At 41.6% G+C, this 20,216-nt stretch overlaps 1 protein-coding gene across 2 annotated transcripts in view; it reads left to right on the top strand.

Moving 5' to 3' along the window:
* Window positions 1-20,216, top strand: part of trpc5a (transient receptor potential cation channel, subfamily C, member 5a) — a 249,999-nt gene that overhangs the window by 160,181 nt on the left and 69,602 nt on the right. Inside the window, exon 2 of one of the 2 annotated variants that reach the window (XM_039766551.1) lies at window positions 11,786-12,185. In XM_039766551.1, the coding sequence (XP_039622485.1) occupies window positions 11,808-12,185 (378 nt within the window). In that variant the 5' untranslated portion in view covers window positions 11,786-11,807. Of the gene's footprint in view, window positions 1-11,782; window positions 12,186-20,216 lie in introns of both variants that reach the window. The other variant, XM_039766550.1, reaches the window with a different exon arrangement.

The following is a 20,216-nucleotide window of genomic DNA, read 5'->3' as shown; positions in this document are numbered from 1 at the left end:
ATATATATATATAGATTAATCAGGAAGATCCCAATGCGGCAATCCTTCTTCTTCTTCTCTTCAGCTCATCTGTGACTGTGACTTCACTCTGCCTGTATGGGCTTGAGGAACTGTAGTTTTAAACACCATCCCAGGTTTACTTACTATCAAATCTCTTACTAGGGTAGACTTGGGCTTATTGTTGTAGCTGGGACACCAGAAAAGAACTTCATCTAGTAAAACCAGGTAAAACAGTAATATCTCTAAGACAGCTTTCTCACTGCAGGATCTCTTAACTCTTTGAGGGCTGAATATTTTTTCCAAAAAACTCAGTTTTCTGAAAAGCACACAAAGCAACGGTTTCACACATAAGTCAACATAAAACATCTGTTGCTCTGTGCTGTGGCTGTTGTTGGCGCATGTTCGGCATCTCTGGTGGTAGTGGCTGCGTGGGGGCACCTTGATGGTCAGCAGGAATGCATGGTGATCCAGCTGCCTGGCTGCCTTTGCACAGCAGGTGAGTGGCGGTGGCAGTTGCAGTGTGACGCAATACAGTTTGTACCTCTTGTCATCATAAGTGGTGGTCCTCCCAGGCAAAAGCTGTTGTAGGCGCATCAGTTACACGAAAGTGTTCAATAACCCGATCAGCTGGGGACCGATCAGATGATGCTGGTACCTCACTTTCATTTTTGATATCCATCTCCAGATCATTTGCAGCAAACGGAGTCTGACAAGTCAGGGTCAAACGAAATTACATAAAACGTCCATGTAGTATTTTGTTTGGCTCATTTGCTTTGGTCTTTATTGCCAGATGTCGGCGCCATTTTAGAGGTTGTTTGCTCTTTGCTACTCATGCACACGTAGCGAATGAAGGTTCAATCAACAAAGCTATGTAACTTTTTTCTAGCAAACAGAGTCGAACTAAAACGTAAGGGTGAGTTTTGTTGCAGTTTATAGCTGATTTCCGTCCTTTCATTCCTGAATTTTGACAAAAGTTGACATCAGCCCTGAAAGAGTTAAAGGACCAATGTGGTCCCTGTTCTCCTCTGCTGGGACCACTTGCTGTGTACTGTCAGCCCACAGATATTTTAGTCATCTTCCATCGTCCAATGCCTTACTCTGTCTCTCTCTTTCTCTTTCCATTTATTCTTAGCCAGGGCTGAATTTCCTGCCCTCAAGTACCGTGTGGTATTACTGTCTATTGCCTTCCTCGCTTCTTCCTGGGTTTCTTTTTCTTTAGCACTTCCAAGGCATCCAGTACATAATCAGGCCATTGTGCTCCCTGGCAGCTACCTTCCTTCTGCTCTTCCCCTTTTCAAATCTGGCCTTTGCTGCTTGTAATCTCCCCGTTGACCAGGACACAAATCACAGCTGTTAGAGAAGGCCTTGGTGAGTATCACAAAAACCATAAAAGCTAACTGCATGATGACCTCCTTATTTACTGTAGAAGAATCAATATCAAGGAGGTCATTCTAAATGTGGAATCACATCAGCAATCAAAAGCAAACAATACGTATGTGAAAGACATGGCCCAACAACATTGAGGCATTTTGTGTTGACGGAAGATCCTAAATAGCCAGACACCAGTAGGGTCTCCAGGTGCCTTTTCACTCTTTTATTGAATGTTCAGAAATTCATAAGAAAGTTCCAATGTGAGCAGAAAAATCAGCAAAAAGACAATCCACTGACCCTCATCATGAGTTGGAGATACTGGGCGGACATCATCTACCTGAACCAGTGGTGTGGCCTGTTGGAGAAAGTACTGGACTGTAAAGAACCCCCAATCCTTGACTGACTCCACCAGATGATTCTGATTGATTTGATTTCTGCAAGTTTCTGTTTTTCCGCATCAGATCTGTGATTCCAGGGCAGCCAATCACCCTCAGCCAATCAGCGTTAAAGTAACCCTTTGACATCTTAAAGCACAAACTGCACAGACAGCTACTTACCATCCCCTACTTGAAGGAGAAAAACAGCCCTTTGTTTATCCTTCTTAAAAATTAGGGTTAGGGTTAGGGTTGCCATTTAAATTTATGATGTTAGTATGTGTAATAACGTGCAATGGTGTGTATAGAGTCCTTATATGTGACATCAGAGGCTAACTTTAAAAGCCAGGTGAACATGTAGAAAGTGCTGGAGCTCTGGCAGCATCCCACTCTATTGGAACAACTTTACATTGAGGCTTGTTTTGAAATCTACTGAGGTAGTGCATGTGAGGAAGGTGCTGCGGTATCGAGAGTCCAGCAACTCTAAAGTCTCAGGGGTCAGGAGTACCAGTTCAGATAACCAGGAAGCGGAGAGCAGTGACAGCAGTGATGCAGGTAGAGTAACGACTGAAGCATCGGGACATGGTGGGAACAATTAGGACATGACACAAGGAAAGGAGCAGCAGCAATTGGTCCTGGAGGAGGTAAGAGTAGCGATCGAGGATCATAACACACTTGTCCAGTCATCATCTGTCCTTAGCCTGTATTCTTTTGCCCATTTTAACCTTTTTTTATTTTCCAGTTTCACAAATGACATTTTCTTTCAGTCTCAGTCAGCATCCTGGAGTAATCTTTTCCCTTGACATTAGTGTTTGTATTTAAAGAGGAAGCCAAATGAGATCCTGTAAGGTGTTTGTGTCTCACACTACACTCTCTGATGTTCTTATCCAATTATGTAGTTGTGCATCTGGTCCTTCCCTTTCTTCTTCTTTGCTGGTTAGATACAGTTGTCCATCTTTTCTCAAGACAGCAATAGACATCTTTGTATGCAATCTTCAGTTTCTCTGTCACACGGAATAAACTTCATTCTTCCAAAAAAATCAAAAGACTGACCTGTTTCTTGAGAAGCCATTTTTATGTTGGCCATTTTTGAATGCAGAACCGAACTTTAGGAATGCCAGCACCTTGAAGACCAAGTGAACAGAATAACAGGTTTCAGTGGAGCTAACCTCAATCACAAAGGTTTCATTAGTAACCAATTAGCATTTGTGCATGGTGTATTAAGGATAAGCTAAAGGAGTTGACCATTAGGACACTGAAGGAAAGGCGGCTGAAAATGGGGCTTTGCAGTCATCTGTGAATAATAAATTAAAAATCAGTAATTTCAAGCACTAATAGCCATTAGCAACACTAGTAATGTCTTGACTATATTTTTAATTCATTGAATTTTGTGATTATATTAAGTTTGTCAATTTATTTCAATAATTAATGTATACATTTATGGGGTGGCACGGTGATGCAGTGGGTAGCGCTGCTGCCTCGCAGTTAGGAGACCCGGGTTCGCTTCCCGGGTCCTCCCTGCGTGGAGTTGGCAAGTTCTCCCTGTGGATTTCCTCCCACAGCCCAAAGACATGCAGGTTAGGTGCACTGGTGATTCTAAATTGTCACTAGTGTGTGCATGGTGTGTGTGTGCCCTGCAATGGGCTGTTGCACTGCCCGGGGTTTGTTGGCTGTAATAGGCTCCAGCAGACCCCTGTGACCCTGTAGTTAGGATATAATGGATGGATGGTATAAGTTTATGGAGCAGCCTAGGTAAGATTATAACAAGGTTGACACCATCATCTTAAACTATTTGAAAAGATGGCAAATAAATACTGAGCTCCAGGACATAGGTAACTTTAAGTGAAAATTTGATCTCTATTTCTTTAGAGAAATGTCACATCATTTCAGGATCATGGTCATTATGGTGGGCCTGGAGCCTATCCCAGCTAGCATGGGGCACAAGGCAGGAACAAGCCTGTCCATCACAAGGTGAACATGCGCACGCATACACACACACATACCAAACATACCAAACTCACACAAGGGTCAATTTACCTAACTCACATTTTTTTAGAATGTGGGAAAAAAACTGGAGCACCCAGGGGAAAACCCACGCAGACATGGGCACCCATGTGCCCTTACTGTGAGGCAGCAGCACTACCACTACACCACTGTGCCAGCATAGAAAAAGGTCAAATTCAAAAAATATATCAAAAAATAAACCAGCTAATACAGTCTAATTTCTACATGTTTTCTGAAATGACACCCCTCAAGAGTGTTATAAGTAATCAAATGTTCCCCTCCACATAATCAAACTGTAAATTCATTGTTTTGTATCCAAACCCTCCATATTTCATGCTCCCCAGTCCTGCTCCAGATTTTTACGTACAGGTCTGGCACTGATGATTCTGCTCAAGTAAAGGGGCTGCCTGGATGCCATTTAGAGCTTTGCTTTGACTACACTGCCTGTTATTCGCTGGACCAGTGATGTTACATTGTCCAGGTGTGTATGTAAGTGAGCGTTTCTTGTTATAGACAGATATTCTTCCTTGTGCCTCCTCCACCCTGGATAGGCTCAGTTAAAAAGTCACAGCAAACCTGAACTGGTAAAGCAGTGTGTTAGCATTGAAAAGGAAGACTCTGTCTGAGTGCTGACAAATACAAAGAGGGGAAGACAGGATGTGACTCTTTAGTGCCCCTACTTATGGAGGTGAACGGTAATGACAAAATATGTCATTGTTTAAAGAAAGTGACCAAAACAGACAAGGGTTGAATGATATCAATTAGCCAAAGGGATTCATCTGAGTCACAAGGGACAAAGAGACTGGCCTTTTGTGCTGGTTTTTAGCTAAAAGCATTGAGTCATCACATAACTCCCTCAAAATAAATAAATAAATAAACAAAACTGTGTGTGTCTCCGTATTCTGACAAGGACGATGTATCAGTATTTCTCTCTCTCATTATCTTTCAGTGAGGCTTTGGAGGAACAGTGATTGGATGTGTCTGGGCATCAAATTATAAAGATGATAGCCTTTTCTAGATAAATAGCAGTTATAAACTCCCCATATGTTATCCTAGGAGATTGCCAAAGCTCATTAATTCCAAGGATTGTTCGATTCCCCTCATAACATTCATCTCCTTCAAAGAAGGCACAGGTCCTGCTGAAAGTAGCTGAGAATATGGCAGTCTGGGGCTGAGTATATTCTTTGAACATGACAAGAAAGCATTTCCCTGGCGGTAGTTCCATTTTTGGCATGACGGTGGACTGTCACACCACCAGCTAGGAGTTACACATGTGAAAAGTCTGGATTGAGATTTAATGCAAAACAGAAGTGCCATCACAAGATACCATTCACTAACAGACCTGAGTGGGCAAGAAGGAACATCACGAGTGCCTTCATATACAGTATATATATATACAGGGTGGTCCGGATCTAATTATGCAGATGCAGATCCAGATCGTCTGGATGACTTTGATATATGCAGGGACGATTCCAGTTTGGCGCAGACGATTTTTCATGTCATCAGTTCGCACATTTCTTGATGGTCCGGGATTTTTAGGGTGTTCTTCTATGTAATAAACTTAATAAGTTATAGCATAATGAAAATTGCATAATTAGATCTGGACTACCCTCTCTCTCTCTCTCTCTCTCTCTCTATATATATATATATATATATATATATATATATACAGTATATACACACCAGTACCTGCGCACTGCACAATAGAATGCAGGAAATACGCTTGACTTGAGCATTCCTAGTTTTCAGACTCTTTCTCTGTATGTTTACCATTCGTTTGCTCAGATGTTGATATGCTTGCTGCTTCCTGAGTAGCTCTGCTTTTCTCCACCAGCTTCTTCTCTTCTTTCCTCGGCATCTTTTCTCATTAAAACTGATTAAGTCAGTGTTTGTGTTACAATTACTTAGTATGTTTTCCTTAATTTTTCGCTTAAGCTGCCACTTAAGTCTTCAATCTGCCTCAAGAATGATTTAAGATATGAAGAGGTAGGGGAAGTGACGATGAAGGTGGTGGGGATGAGAATGCTGTACGGCTGCCCTGCTGGCCACTGCCGAGAGTTGATTCTACAATAAAATAAAAACAAAAAGACGAATAACCTTGGAGGTCAATCATCACCCTGAAAACAGATAGTAGATGTCACGTAGTATATGTGTACCAAATTTCAGGTCAATAGTTCAAATGGTTTGCGAGCTACAGGTGATTTAAAATTCTGGACAGACAAACGGACAGCCATGGTAGCGTATTATATAAGACCAATCTCTGGAGCACGACTGATCTTGCAGATATTAAAAAAAAGTGAATGTGCATGAACAAGGGACAGTTTCAGTGTGGTCAGTGAAAGATAACTGGTCATTGTTTACCATCCCAAGGTAACATTCTGACTTGGTAGGCATTAGTGACAATAAACCAAGCTTTACAGAGTTAGGATGTTGAAAAGACAGACTGGCTGGAATAACAAGGAGCTCTGTCTTAGCCAAATTGAGCTGAAGATGGTGCTCCTTTATCCAGGTTGAGGTATCAGTAGGACATGCCGAGATTCTTGCTGATGTCATGTGGTTCTCTGGAGGGATCGACAGATATAGCTGCATTTCATCAGTATAGCCCTGATATGAGAATTCATGGGATTGGATGTTTGGGCCTAGTGAGGTGGTGTACAAGGAGATGGGGAGAGGGACCAGAAGTGATCATTGGGTCACAACTGTCCATGCCTGAAGCACTCTTTGACATTGCTCCTCTCCAGGATACACACTGGGATCTGCCCGAGAGGTAGGATTCAAACTATGAATGCATTTTCACTACCCCAAGCCACCTGAGGGCACCATATTATAGCACCACAAATGTACTCTTGAGGTTAGTCCACCTGGCCCTAAGTTGATGGAAATGTGTAATGGCTAGGGGAACCAGTTGGGTCACATACTGTAGGATGTTCGGAAGTTATTGTATGATGTGAAACATCTTCTCTTCCTCCTCAGACAAGTAAGCGTAGAGTGTACTGTACCAGGTATAAGGTCTCAGCTGACAAGAGAGAAAGGCTAAGAGGGTAAGATAGCCTTCTAATGCTTCTTACCCAGTATTAGGGAGCCACCAGTTTGGATGGAGGTGGGCAGCTTGCTCCACCAGCTTAGGACCTACAAATGAAAACAGTCAGGATTGAGATTTAATGCTATGCAGAGGTAGCATCACAAGATCCCATTAAATAGCAGACCTGAGTAGACAAGAAGGAGCTTAGAACTTCATGTGTGCTATCCTGTACATATGTGCTGACCCAATGACTCCTCTGTAAGCAAACATCAAGAATTAGAATTTAATGGTGCTGCTACTGTGAACCATTGAAGCAACCTGAAAAGCGGAGTGAGATGCTCTCTATCTTGGCTGGTTGAACGCTTGATGTGCCGATGCATTCTAAATCATCTGTAGTGGCTGGGTGACATGTTGTGGACATGTGTCCTGCCAATAGAGAGTTGCAGTAGTCCAGACAGGACAAGACCAAAGTCTGGACCAGGAGTTGTGCTGCGTACTTTGTCAGATATGGCAAAATCTAGTGGATGTTATACAGAGTGAATCTGTGTGAATGAGAGACAGTTTCAATGTGGTCATGAAAGATAGCTGGTCATCATTCAGTTCCCCAAGGGAGTGTGTAATGGCTATGGATGCCAGCTGGGTCACATATTGCAGGGTGCTCTGAAGTTATTGTTGGACATGATTTAAAAGAGCTTCCCCTCCTCCTCAGGCAGGTGAGCTTAGTGCATGGTGGTACTGGGTACAGGGACTCAGCTGACGAGAGGGAACAGGAAGGTCATAAACAGGAAAGAGTGCACAAGAAGAGGGAACTGTACTTGTGGGTACCCTGAGGCTGCATCTCTGTGGGTAGGTGGTGGAGATGTTAGGGGTCTGTTATCTTATCGAGTGTTGCTGCTTCTGCCATCCCCTTCTGTAATTGCTCCTACTTCTGTTATTAAACCCCAGTTTGTTTGCTATTTTGGTCTTCCCATCTTTAAGTTTGGGGTCTGCTCATAAGTGCCCCTTTAGCCCACATTAAATTTCAATAAAAGTGTATTAAATTTTTTTTGAATCTATGAATTAAAAAAGCACATCAATTGATATAAATTGCTCATTGATCCTTTCTAACTTGCTTCTCTTTCCATCTGTTCTGGAGGAGAGTCACTGTCAGAGTGCCATCCCTAATTTTATTCTTTTTTTTATAGCATGTGCACATAAATCTACTTATTTTTTCAGTGCCTATCTTGGCTCAGATCAATTCCTATTTTTTCTGAACTTTAATATAAAAATAAATAGAATGGCCTTTATTAGCACAATCAGTCACAGGCGCCAGGCTGCAGGCTTATTGGGTTTACCATCACGTACATAAAATATGTCTGCAGGCCAGACGACTGAAGAGCTGGAATTTACCCGGATTGTCTGCCTTCAGCCCGCAGGCCACCAGGGACTCTGGAGTCCATCCCAGCAAGCATTGGACAAGCATCAGGCACAAGGCAGGAACAATCCTTAGAGAGGGTGCCAGTCCATCACAGATTAAACACACACATATACACACACTAAGGGCAATCATCCATCCACTTAACTGGCATTTGATTGGACTGTGAGAGGGAGACCACATGGACACAAGGCGAACATGCACAATTCACACATGGAGCACCTGAGACAGGAAACCCAATCTCAAACCTGTTTATGATGACTCTGGATTGAGGGGGGCTGGAGCCTAACCTGGCAGCAAGGCAGAACACATCATCAGATAGATAGATAGATAGATAGATAGATAGATAGATAGATAGATAGATAGATAGATAGATAGAAACTTTATTAATCCTCAAGAAGATTGCGAGGTTACAGCAGCTGATAAAAAAGGCGCATACTGTATAATAAGAATTATAATAATCTTACATTGCTAACAAGATACACACATGCAAATAATAAGAATTATCTGTAAGTAGGTTGATAAGTATTTACTATACTTATCAGTAGGGGTGCGACTGCAAATTTTGAGCTGCATGAAAAGATATCCTATTGGTCCCCCCACCCAGACCAAACCAAGTCTGTACAGCGGCTGTGTAACCAGACCCCTGGAACAATACAATATCACATTGTAATGATGCTCTCAAGTTGCATCTGCCCAGTAAAGAGTCACTAACAGAATGAGCTGGCATTCCATCATGTAAACGAACAGCGTCTGAGCCAGTTGCAGGGGAGCCTATAAAAACGGCAAGCCTGGCAAAGTCACAAATGAATTCCTACCAATGCAGCAACAGCGAGTTGTCCTTTTAAGGCTAGGAAGGCACCTAAAAGAACAATGTAAAAAGGAAAGGATCCATATAACCATGATCATTTCACTTATTACTATAACTAGTGTGGATGCTAGGGGCCACTGTTGCCCCTTAAACGCAACAGACAGACACACAGGACATAGTGTAAAAGCACCAAGAAGTATTTTTATTTCTTTTTCTTCTTGTACAGTGCCCTCCAAGCACCACAGCCACAATAAACAGACAAATTATCCAACACCAACACAAATCTTGTCTCTCTTTTTCTCCTCCGCACCTTCCAGCAAGCTTCATCCACCTCCACCTGACTTTGGCTTGCCTGCTGGGTTCACAGCAGTCCTTTATATATTGTCCAACCTGGAAGTGCTTCTGTTCTTCTGTCCACGTGACTTGTAAATCTTCCAGGTTAGATGGAGAATTCCAGTTTTTTAATCAATCCGGAAGTACTTCTGGGCTTCCATTCTCATGAGCTGCTAGTACTTCTGGGCTAGGTGAGAACCTTATCTCCCAATGTTCTTCCACAGCACCACCTGGCAGCACCCATGGCACCCAACAGGGCTGAGATATCGAACTCCAAGTCCCAGGATGCCCTGTGGAGATCCGGGGCAGTGCAACACTTCAGCAGAGCTGCCATCTAGCGTCTTGAGGGAGGCAATATCCTAAAAAAGCTGCCTTCCCCCATCCTTCCATATCAGGGGCATCCCAGCCGGGCTGAGCTGCCGGCCATCTCTTACACAGGATACATTTGGTCTCAAAATAAATATTGATCTTGAAATAATCTGGGTTGCTACTTTTATACTAGAAACTGAAATTCATGGCATTAGCTCCAGAAATGGGCTTATCTCTGTCTTAAACTAAGGAAAATAACCGTCAGTTTAACACTGCCTAGCTCCTTCACTAAGGGGGTGACACAAAGATTGCTTAAATTACATCAATGCTTTCTCCCGGGTACAACTGATTTAGTGAGGGTCATAAACAAAGTTAGTTAACATACCGTCTTATTAAAAAGCTGTCTAGCATTCAAATCATTAGCAACAGAAGCATTTAGTTTTCTATTTACTGTGATATGGCCCATTCCTTGTGGATTACAGCACTTTACAATAAGCATATGCCTACACGTCTTATCTGACCTGGCGAAAAATGAGATTTTTTTGATCTTTTGGTTGTTGGCTACATTGAGCAATTCTGATAACTGGCTTATTTGGAGCACATATGAAGAATGAACTAATGTTAACTTACTGACTTTTCTTCGTGAAAAATTGGGTGACCACCTGTTGCCTTCTTATCTCTCTCTTTCAAACTTTTATTGCCTATCTTTTCTTTTCTAGAAACCAGACTTTAGCTTCGACATTTCAATTTAAGCAAAATAAACAAGCAGGTAACATGGGTTAATAAATGTGTGGATTACTAGTGTATAGCTCACGTTTGAGAGGACTGGATTCAACTATTCTGAGTAAAAGAGTTGGGGGAAATACAATAGAGACCGTCTGGATGGCTACTTTTGAGCAATAAAAACATGAAAACACCAAAACCATTACTTTCTAATACTTAAATAAAAATGTATAAAATAATACTCCAATATTTTTTAGGGTACCTGTCTGTCAAAGGCTCTTGGGATTGTCCTGTCTTTCCCCATCTTTATGGCACAAGCGCCCTTCAGTTACCATTTCACAGAACAGGCTGTCAGTCATTCTTCTTCTTATTTTGGCTGCTCCCATTAGGGCTCACCACAGCGGATCATCTTGTTCCATACCTTCCTGTCCTCTGCATCTTGCTCTGTCACACTCACCACCTGCATGTCCTCTCTCACCACATCCATAAACCTTCTCTTAGGCCTTCCTCTTTTACATTTACCTGGCAGCTCCATTCTTAACATCATTCCCCCAATATACCCAGCATCTCTCCTCTGCACATGTCCAAACCAACACAACCTCACCTCTCTGACTTTGTCTCCCAACCATTCAATTGTCCAATTGTCCATCCTCGTCACAGCCAATGCAAATCTTACTATCTTTTACTCTGCTACCTCCAGCTCTGTCTCCTATTTTTTGGTCAGTGCCACCGTCTCCAGCCTATATTACATAGCTGGTCTCACTACTATGTCTTGTAGACCTTCCCTTTCACTCTTGCTGATACCAGCACAGTATATTGCACAGGGTATCATTGTTAAGATGTTTGTTAGAATAGGTCAGGACCATTTTACACACAGGGAACAAGGCCACCTTGTCTGAGGAGTGACAGCCTGATGGCTGAAGTTTGAAACAACCTGACATGGAGCACCTTAGAGCAATCCAGTCTTTTGCTGAAGAGGCTCCTCTGCTTAGGCAGAACCTCATACAGGGGGTGAGAGTCATTGTCCAGGGTAGTATGAAGATTCCTGAGTGACCTCTTCTTCTTTGTAGTGCAGCCTGACACTTTAAATGAAATTTAGGTGCACTGCCAGGGTGTACGGGGTGTGATGGGAGAACATCAAGAGGTAGGCCAGAATGACATGCTCTGTTAATGAGGGGCTCAAGAGTCAGGGCAGTGCTCCTTGATGACCCTCTCAATTTACTGCAAAATAAGGTGTAAGTGGTTACCCATATTAAAGTAAAGATGGATTGATGGATCGCACGAGAGCAGTTGTTGTTTTAGATTGGCATTAAAGTGATTTTGCTTCAGTGTTTTGCCTTTAATTTACATATTGTTTTTTAAAAAGTGCATTATAAAGCAAATGCATGAAAATAATGATTGACTCTGTTTGTGTCTCCCAGCAGCCCTGCTCCAATGGAATGAACAATGGCACAGCTCTATTACAAAAAGGTGAACTACTCACCCTACAGGGACCGCATTCCACTTCAGATCGTGCGTGCAGAGGCCGAACTCTCTCTGGAGGAGAAGGCTTATCTAAGTGCCGTTGAGAAGGGTGACTACGCCAGCGTGAAGCATGCTCTGGAGGAGGCAGAAATCTATTACAACATTAACATCAACTGCATCGACCCTCTAGGCCGCAGTGCCCTCCTCATCGCCATTGAGAACGAGAACCTGGAGATCATGGAACTGCTTCTAAACTACAATGTCTACGTCGGGGACGCTCTGCTGTATGCCATTCGAAAGGAGGTGGTTGGTGCGGTGGAGCTCCTCTTGAGCCACAGAAAACCGAGTAAGGAGAAGCAGGTAGGACGATTAAATTATGAGAATGTTTAAACAGTAGCTGGAGTCTAAGTGTGAATTTAAGGCTATGTCGCATTACACAGATATTTCAGTGATTTACAGTTGCAGACATCATTTACATTATTTTAGCAAGTTGGGGCAGTTGCGATGCACTTCTGTGGTTGCCAGCCTTTTCATCCAAACCTTCTATAACTCACCAAGACAAAATCAAACCAATTGTAGTTGTGGGCTTATGTGCATTAGAGTTTACAACCAATGAGCGTTCACCCAGAAGTACAATGCATATAATACAGCGACAAAGAAGAAGCAACATGGGTGTTTTAAACATTGACAAACAGAAGAGAAGCTCGTCTGTCTGATGTCTCCTGTTTTACATACCACAACAGAATGGATAAAAGAAAAAAAGGTGAGAGACTGTGGCTGAACTCACTGTAGCTGTAAAGCCTTTGCACGTCACCATCTCTGTAAGGCAGCATGTTATTGGCTGTCAGAAAAAGGGGTGATCTGGCAATACTTTGGAAATGAGAAATTGTCCTGGGAAGTCAACTAATTTGACATATGCTGGTGGTATCTGGTTGTTATCTGACATACGCAGGTGACTACACCAGTAACTGCACTTGTCAAGTTTGACACCCCTTATTAGAACTCATGTTAACGTAATATCAGCTTTAGTCAGAATCGGTAACTTTCTTATCTCCCACAGGATCAGGGCCTAATTGATGGTGTTTAATCACAATATCAGCTAACATATTTGATGGATTTTATAAGTCTTGTTTTCAGAGTAAACGTTATCTGGCTCAGGGCCTATATCAGAAGATGTTGCAGCACACTCTGGACCGAAGGCCAGTCTTAGCCTGCCCTTGGTATGCAAGATGGAGATACAAGAAAGAGAGAGACCTTTGCATCATTCAAGGGATATAAGTATAAAGTATGGACAGTGATAGAATGCATGCTAATAGAATCTAAATTGCCCACTCCATTAACTGGTGGCAGCGGGAACCTGCCATTGAGACCCTTATGGGGTTGTCTGGCCCTTTTTATAAAAGTGGCCCAACATGCTGTCAGGGGTACCTGCAGCCACCAGAAGGAACTCTAGCCAGATAACTCCAGGCCTTCTTTAGGGCTGTGCCTGGTCTGAGGAGAGCAGGAGTGACCTAAGGCGTACTCCAGGAATCAGACTTAAAAGAGGCCATTTGCCATTGCATAAATGAACTTAGCATGGGGAGGAGAGTGGAGGAAAGTTCATTTGGTAGGAAGAGGAAAAAGAGAGGTGCAGAAATGAGAATGGTAGACAATGAAGATGGAGATTTGAAAGCTCTTTTCATTTTGCATTATTCCCTCATTTGTTGTATTTCTGCTTCCAAAGTCCTGTACCATTCTTTGTTGTTTCCTTTGGAAAGTTAGAAACTTTGCTTCTGGTGCAAAGAGAATTGTCTGCATCATTACATCAGCAAAGCCATGGAACTGGTTATTGGTTTTCACTGCACCAAAGAGCCCCAATGTCCGGTCACTATTCAGGAGTGGATGTCAAGGTGGTGCACTCCTGCAGACACTCGGAGTTCCACATCAATGACAGGTTGGGATGGTCTCGTAACGCAGAAGAACTACATCAGAAAGGGCAGGCTCTTTTTCCTTCGGAGAGTGCGTTCCTTTAATGTAGGAAGTGACATGTTTCACATCTTCTACAACTTTGTGATGGCCAGTGTGATTTTTACGCTTTGATATGTTGGACTGGTAACATCACTTCAAGAGAGGTCCACCAATTCATCAAACTAATTAACAGGGCGGACTCAGTTATAGAACCCACTCTGGACCCCCTGGAGGTCAAAGAGAAGGAGAGACTGAAAACAAAGCTGACTGCCATTATGAAGAATGCTGCACATCCTCTCTCTGGCACACTAAAACTGAGGAAGACTTTCTGCCAATGAATCCCTCAGCAGAAGTGTGTCAGGAAATACTACTGGGGTTCCTTCATACCGACAGCAATACATATGCATAATATCTCAGCGTGACTGGGACCATCAATTCAGATGTTTTCTTTTGTTCTAACTTTTCTTTCTTTTTAGGGCATCACTCAAACATAGTTGTGCAAATAGGATCTCTATGTATGTGTCTGTGTGTATCTGTGTGTGTTAATTTTAAGGTCTGAGAGAAGACCAACCTAATAAACCAATGTAACAAGTCTTATGCAGCCCACGATAAAACACAACCTTAAATGCAGCTGAAAATTCAGTAAAAGTGTCCAAAATGTTTAGCCGATGTATATAAATGGGACTTTTTTTTTGTTGTTTGTAAATTTAGGACATTAATAAAAACTTTCATATTTCTGAGATGAAAAGGTGAATTGTAAACAAAGTACCTCAAACACAATGGAAATCCATTAAAGACAATGGCGTGTCAAAACTAAGCTGAAGAACATTGCTGTGTTCAAAATGTGTAGCAGCTGTGCTAAAATGTGACATTTGCAAATGTTTTTGCTTTTTGTAAAGTTACGTCACTATACTAAAAGTGTGTACATTTCTGAGCTGAAAAGATGATTTTTAGGATGTTTCTGTTGGGAGGTGAACAATTAAATTATCCTAAATGAAGCAAAAAAAATTAATTAAAGTCAATGGTTGGTCAAAACTGAGCAAGGCTCAAACTGCTTAGAAGCTGCATCAATTATTCTTTTTTTTACTTTTCCTTTATTTGGGGAAAAAGTCACAATGTTTCATCCTGAACAGGTGGAATTTAAGGTACCTTTACTGATTTCAAACACAAGACTGGGTCAAATGTGACATAAAAATGTTGTGAGGGTTAAGTAGGTTAATTGTAATTTCTTGTTTAATCCTCAATTGTGTGTCTTCAATTTATTGTTTCAGTTCCAGATTTAAGAACTTGATTATTTTTAGTGGAACAATATTAGTCCGAGTTTCCACATTTTTTTTAATTTAGTACTTTAAGTTGTATGTTTTCTTGCTATTAACTTTATCATTGCCTGAGATGCAGAGAATATCTGGCCTTTAATACATATACTGTACATTGTGCTTCTTTGATGAACTTAGTTAACATACAGCACTCGCTTCTAAGAACTTTGGTTTTTGCTGCCACTAAGAGGCTGGAGAGTAATTTTTCATGGTGTTTTTCCCTTTTAGAAGGGGTTTTGCTGTTTTTTTCAGCTGCCCAGGAGCAAAACAAGTTGTAAGTGGAGGTTGTGTGATTGCAGCTTGGCAGCGTGTGAAGGGAAAAAGACGGGTGGCAGCACAGTACAGCAGAAGTAGATGGGCATTAAGTGCATAATTGAGCAGCCTGATGTTGGGAAAGAAAGAAAGAAAGAAAGAAAGAAAGAAAGAAAGAAAGAATTTTAATTGAATTTTGAATTGAACTTCATTAATCGATAATCAACAAATTATTTACAATATAGTAAGTAAAGCAAACAAAGAAAACCCCAAATCACCCCAAACTGAAAACAATACTTAATTCATATGTCAAATAAGAAGACAATTCAACTCATTATCTCACACTATTTTCCCTCAAAACCATTCACAATTTCTGTCAATCTGTAAACTTTATATTCCATATATACCCTATCTTTTAGTCCATGAAATATGCTTACCAGTCATGTTGTTTATCTGACTTCATTTGCTCTTTTCTGGATTTATAAATGGCCAGCTTGGCCTGTCCAATGAGGAAATTTCTAATCTGACATTCATCTCGATTATTCTTATTTCCATTACCACCATAAATAAACATAGTCATTAAAACGCAAGTTAAGAATAATAAAAGCAGAGTTAAGAACATTTGAAAGAGGCTGAAGTCTACTACAGAAAAGGAAATGGTAGAAGATGGTGTCTCTGTCCCCATAGAAAGGACATTTGTCTGTGACTGAAGAATCAAGCAGTGAGACATAGGAGTTAACAGCAATGATGCCATGTACCACACCCCATTGCACCCCCTGCTCCTCTAGGGTGTCTCTGGTGTTGCGTTCAGTGGTTCCCACCAGTTCACATAGTCTGTGTGTGTTGCAGAGAGCGTGCATACATGACTTCAGTATCCTCAGGTTTCAAGATAGCTGGCGCCACGGTCACATCAAGAAATCCTTCACTGGACTCAGGTGAAACTCTGCTAGCGAAGGAAATTACCAATAAGAGATTTGAATTCAGCTGAGAGGCTGGCGTGGATCTTTTGCAGCAGTTGGTTATCCTGCCTCACCTCCACCATCTTCTCAGTACTGTACCAGCAGCATCTTTCCATATCTATTAGGTTGCAGACCTGGATTATTCATTAATAATGACAGGCTGTGAGACTTTGAGGTCCAGGACTGGGTATTCTACAGCCCAAAAGACACTGGCAGAGCTCCAGTCAACACAATGTTCGAGGAGATTCCATGCTCTCAGTAGACTGCTATAGAAAGGGAGAAGGTCAGAAGTTGACAGCTGTCTATTGTCCATCAAAAAACATGCCTTGTCAATATTTAGGTTTCCCACTTGTTGTAAGAAGACACAGGCAAGTGGCCTCCAGGACAGGTCTGTTGGGTAATACAACAGTCTTTGCAAAGATTGCTGCCAGATAGCATTTCGTTCTTCACCTGCAAATGTCAACAAGTCCTTATCCTCCTTCAGAAACAGGTAAATAGAGCACACACTGCATCAGCCAATGCCTTCCATTAAAAAACGTAAAAATCAGCAGCTCTGAAATCTTATACAGCTAATAGCTGTGTAGTAGTTGTATTAGTAACTAGCAGCCATACCACATGCACATCCAACTGAAGCTCACTTTGTTCGGGTATCTCCTTCTTCTTTTGGCTGCTACCATTAGAGGTTGCCACAATGGATAATCTTTTTCCATCTCTTCCTGTCCTCTGCGTATTGCTCTGTCACACCCACCACCTGCATGTCCTCTCTTATCACATCCATAAACCTTCTCTTAGGCCTTCCTCTTTTCCTCTTACCTGGCAGCTCTATCCTTAGCATCCTTCTCCCAATATACCCAGCATCTCTCCTCTGCACATGTCCAAACCAACGCAATCTCGCCTCTCTGACTTTATCTCCAAACCGTCCAACCTGAGCCGACCCTCTGATGTACTCATTTTTAATCCTGTCCACCCTTGTCACACCCAATACAAATCTTAACATCTTTAACTCTGCTACCTCCAGCTCTGTCTCCTGCTTTCTGGTCAGTGCCACCGTCTCCAACACATATAACATAGCTGCTCTCATAGCTGTGGACCTTCCCTTTCACTCTTGCTGATACCCGTCTGTCACAAATTACTCCTGACACTTTTCTCCATCCTGCCTGCACTCTCTTTTTCACCTCACTTCCACAATCCCCATTACTCTTTACTATTGATCCCAAGTATTTAAACTTATCCACCTTTGTCAACTGTACTCTCTGCATCCTCACCATTCTACTGACCTCCCTGTCATTTACACACATGTATTCTGTTTTGTTCCTACTGACCTTCATTCTTTTCCTCCCTAGAGCATATCTCTACCTCTCCAGGGTCTCCTCAACCTGCTCCATACTATCACTACAGATCGCAATGTCATCAGCAAACATCATAGTCTAAGGGGGCTCCTGTCTAATCTCGTCTGTCAACCTCTTCATCACCAGTATAAATAAGAAAGGGCTCAGAGCTGATCCCTGATGTAATCCCACCTCCACGTTGAATGCATCCATCACTCCTACCGCAGACCTCACCACTGTCACATTTCCCTTGTACATATCCTGTACAACTCTTACTTACTTCTCTGCCACTCCCGACTTCTTCATACAATACCACAGCTCCTCTCGAGGCACCCTGTCATATGCTTTCTCCAGGTCCGCAAAGATGCAATGCAACTCCTTCTGGCCTTCTCTATACTTCTCCATCAATACTTACTCCGAGCAAACATTGGATCTGTGGTGCTCTTTCTTGGCATGAAACCATCCTGCTGCTCACTAATCATCACTCACTTCTTAACCTAGTTTCCCCATAACTTCATGCTGTGGCTCATCAATTTTAACCCCCTGTAGTTACTGCAGTCCTGCACATTCCCCTTATTCTTAAAAATCGGCGCCAGTACACTTCTTCTGCACTCCTCAGGCATCCTCTCACTTTCCAAGATTCCATTAAACAATCTGATTAATAACTCCACTACCATCTCTCCTTAACACCTCCATGCTTCCACAGTTACATCAACTGAACCAACGGCCTTTCCATTCTTCATCCTCTTCATAACTGTCCTTACTTCCTCCTTGCTAATCCATTGCACTTCCTGATTCACTATCTCCACATCATCCAACCTCTTCTCTTTCTCGTTCTCTTCATTCATCAGCCTCTCAAAGTACTCTTTCCATCTGCTCAACACACTCTCCTCGCTTTTGAGTACACGTGTGCATGTGGCATATAAATGGCTGCTGTTACATCATCCAGGTGAATGCTACACATTCAGTGGTGGTTGAAGTGGCTCCCTACTCACTATGTAAAGTGCTTTGAGTAGTGAGAAAAGTGCAATATAAACATAAAGAATTATTAGTAAGAGATCTTTAAAAGTAAATACAGGTGCTTAGACTGGTCCAGTAGGTATTAAACAGGCGCTGCACTTCATCTCATTCCACATTTAATTTCTATTGAACACTTCATTTTAAAAGAGGTTAGCAGTTTACAACCATCCAAACAAATGTAGAAAATTATCTCAACTGGCATCTATTGGAAGTTTTAATGTGTGAAAAAGTCAATGTCTTCCCAGCAGTAACATACACAGCCAAGAAGGTACTTAATGATTTGGAAATTACAGAGGAAGAACTACGGCTTGGCTTAAACAGACTGAAGTGTAACAAATCACCAGGACCAGATGACATTTATCCTCGAGTATTTAAGGAGGTTTATGGTAAGCTAAACGAACATTTAGACAGATCTAAAAATGAAGTTCAGATCTCTTAAGATGCAATTCACATTGCAAGATGTCAGAAACTCATGTCCATATATCTCAAAATAGGTTCTATTACCGTACATTTTAAGGTATCTGCGATACATTTAGAGATACCACAAATGCATTTCAAGATGTCTCAAATATATTTTCAAATATCTTAAAATAAATGCATGGCCGTTTCAAGATATTCCAAATACATTTTGAGACATATTAAATGAACTTTGCACACATTTTAAGATAAAATTAAAGTAACATCCCGGCTATCATGAGATATCCACAACACATTTTAAGATGCCACAAATACATTTCCAGATATTTTAAAAGTGGAACAAATTTCTCTTTTTCTGACAGGAAACAAACCTCTGTTAGACAAGTCGAAGGTTTATGTTCCCTTCTAATTGTGGGGGTTTGTTGCTATAATTTTTGAGACGTTATGCTTGGGGGTTCCCAAGTTCTTGACACACAGCATATCGGGGGGAATAGTTTTGTCACAACCTGACATGTTTAAACAATCAATGTGCCCTTTTAAAACATAAAATTGTTATTTGAGGCTTTAATAGGATTACCAAAATGTTGTTAAAGAGACCTTTCTTTGGTCACATTTGTGGGCCTGCCATTAGGGTGGGGATTGGTGTGAACAAAAGTGCCTGGCTTGGTGTATTACTGGGCCTATTCGATAGATTGGCAGTCTGTCCAGGCCTTATTTCTGCCTTGCACCCAGGGCTGCTGGGATAGGCCATAGCTTCCACAACCATGAATAGGATCAGAAGCCTATGCTAGTTTATAAATGAAATTTTGGACATGCCACTTTTTCAAATACCAAAACTGTTCACATGTATTTATTCTAGTTACCTGAATTATTTTTACGTGGATAATTTATTTATCCTTGACACCGTTACCCAATTCAGTGATTTAAAAAATTAATGTGTGGATGGATGGATTTTTTTGTAGTTAACTACAATATATGAATTTTTTCAAACCACATACCTCAGCCAAAGCTGCAAAAAGCCTTCAAATCTTAAATGCTTTCAGAACCTTAATATAGCGTCCCATGTTGTTATTCCACTTCCGTATTTTACATGAAACTCGCTGAAATTTCAGATCACAGTTGGGCATTTTCGAGCACTTTTATGAAAGAATT

This window comes from Polypterus senegalus, chromosome 10 (genome assembly GCF_016835505.1).
Source record: "Polypterus senegalus isolate Bchr_013 chromosome 10, ASM1683550v1, whole genome shotgun sequence".
NCBI classification, from domain to species: domain Eukaryota; kingdom Metazoa; phylum Chordata; class Cladistia; order Polypteriformes; family Polypteridae; genus Polypterus; species Polypterus senegalus.
This window is presented reverse-complemented; position numbering and strand designations above follow the sequence as displayed.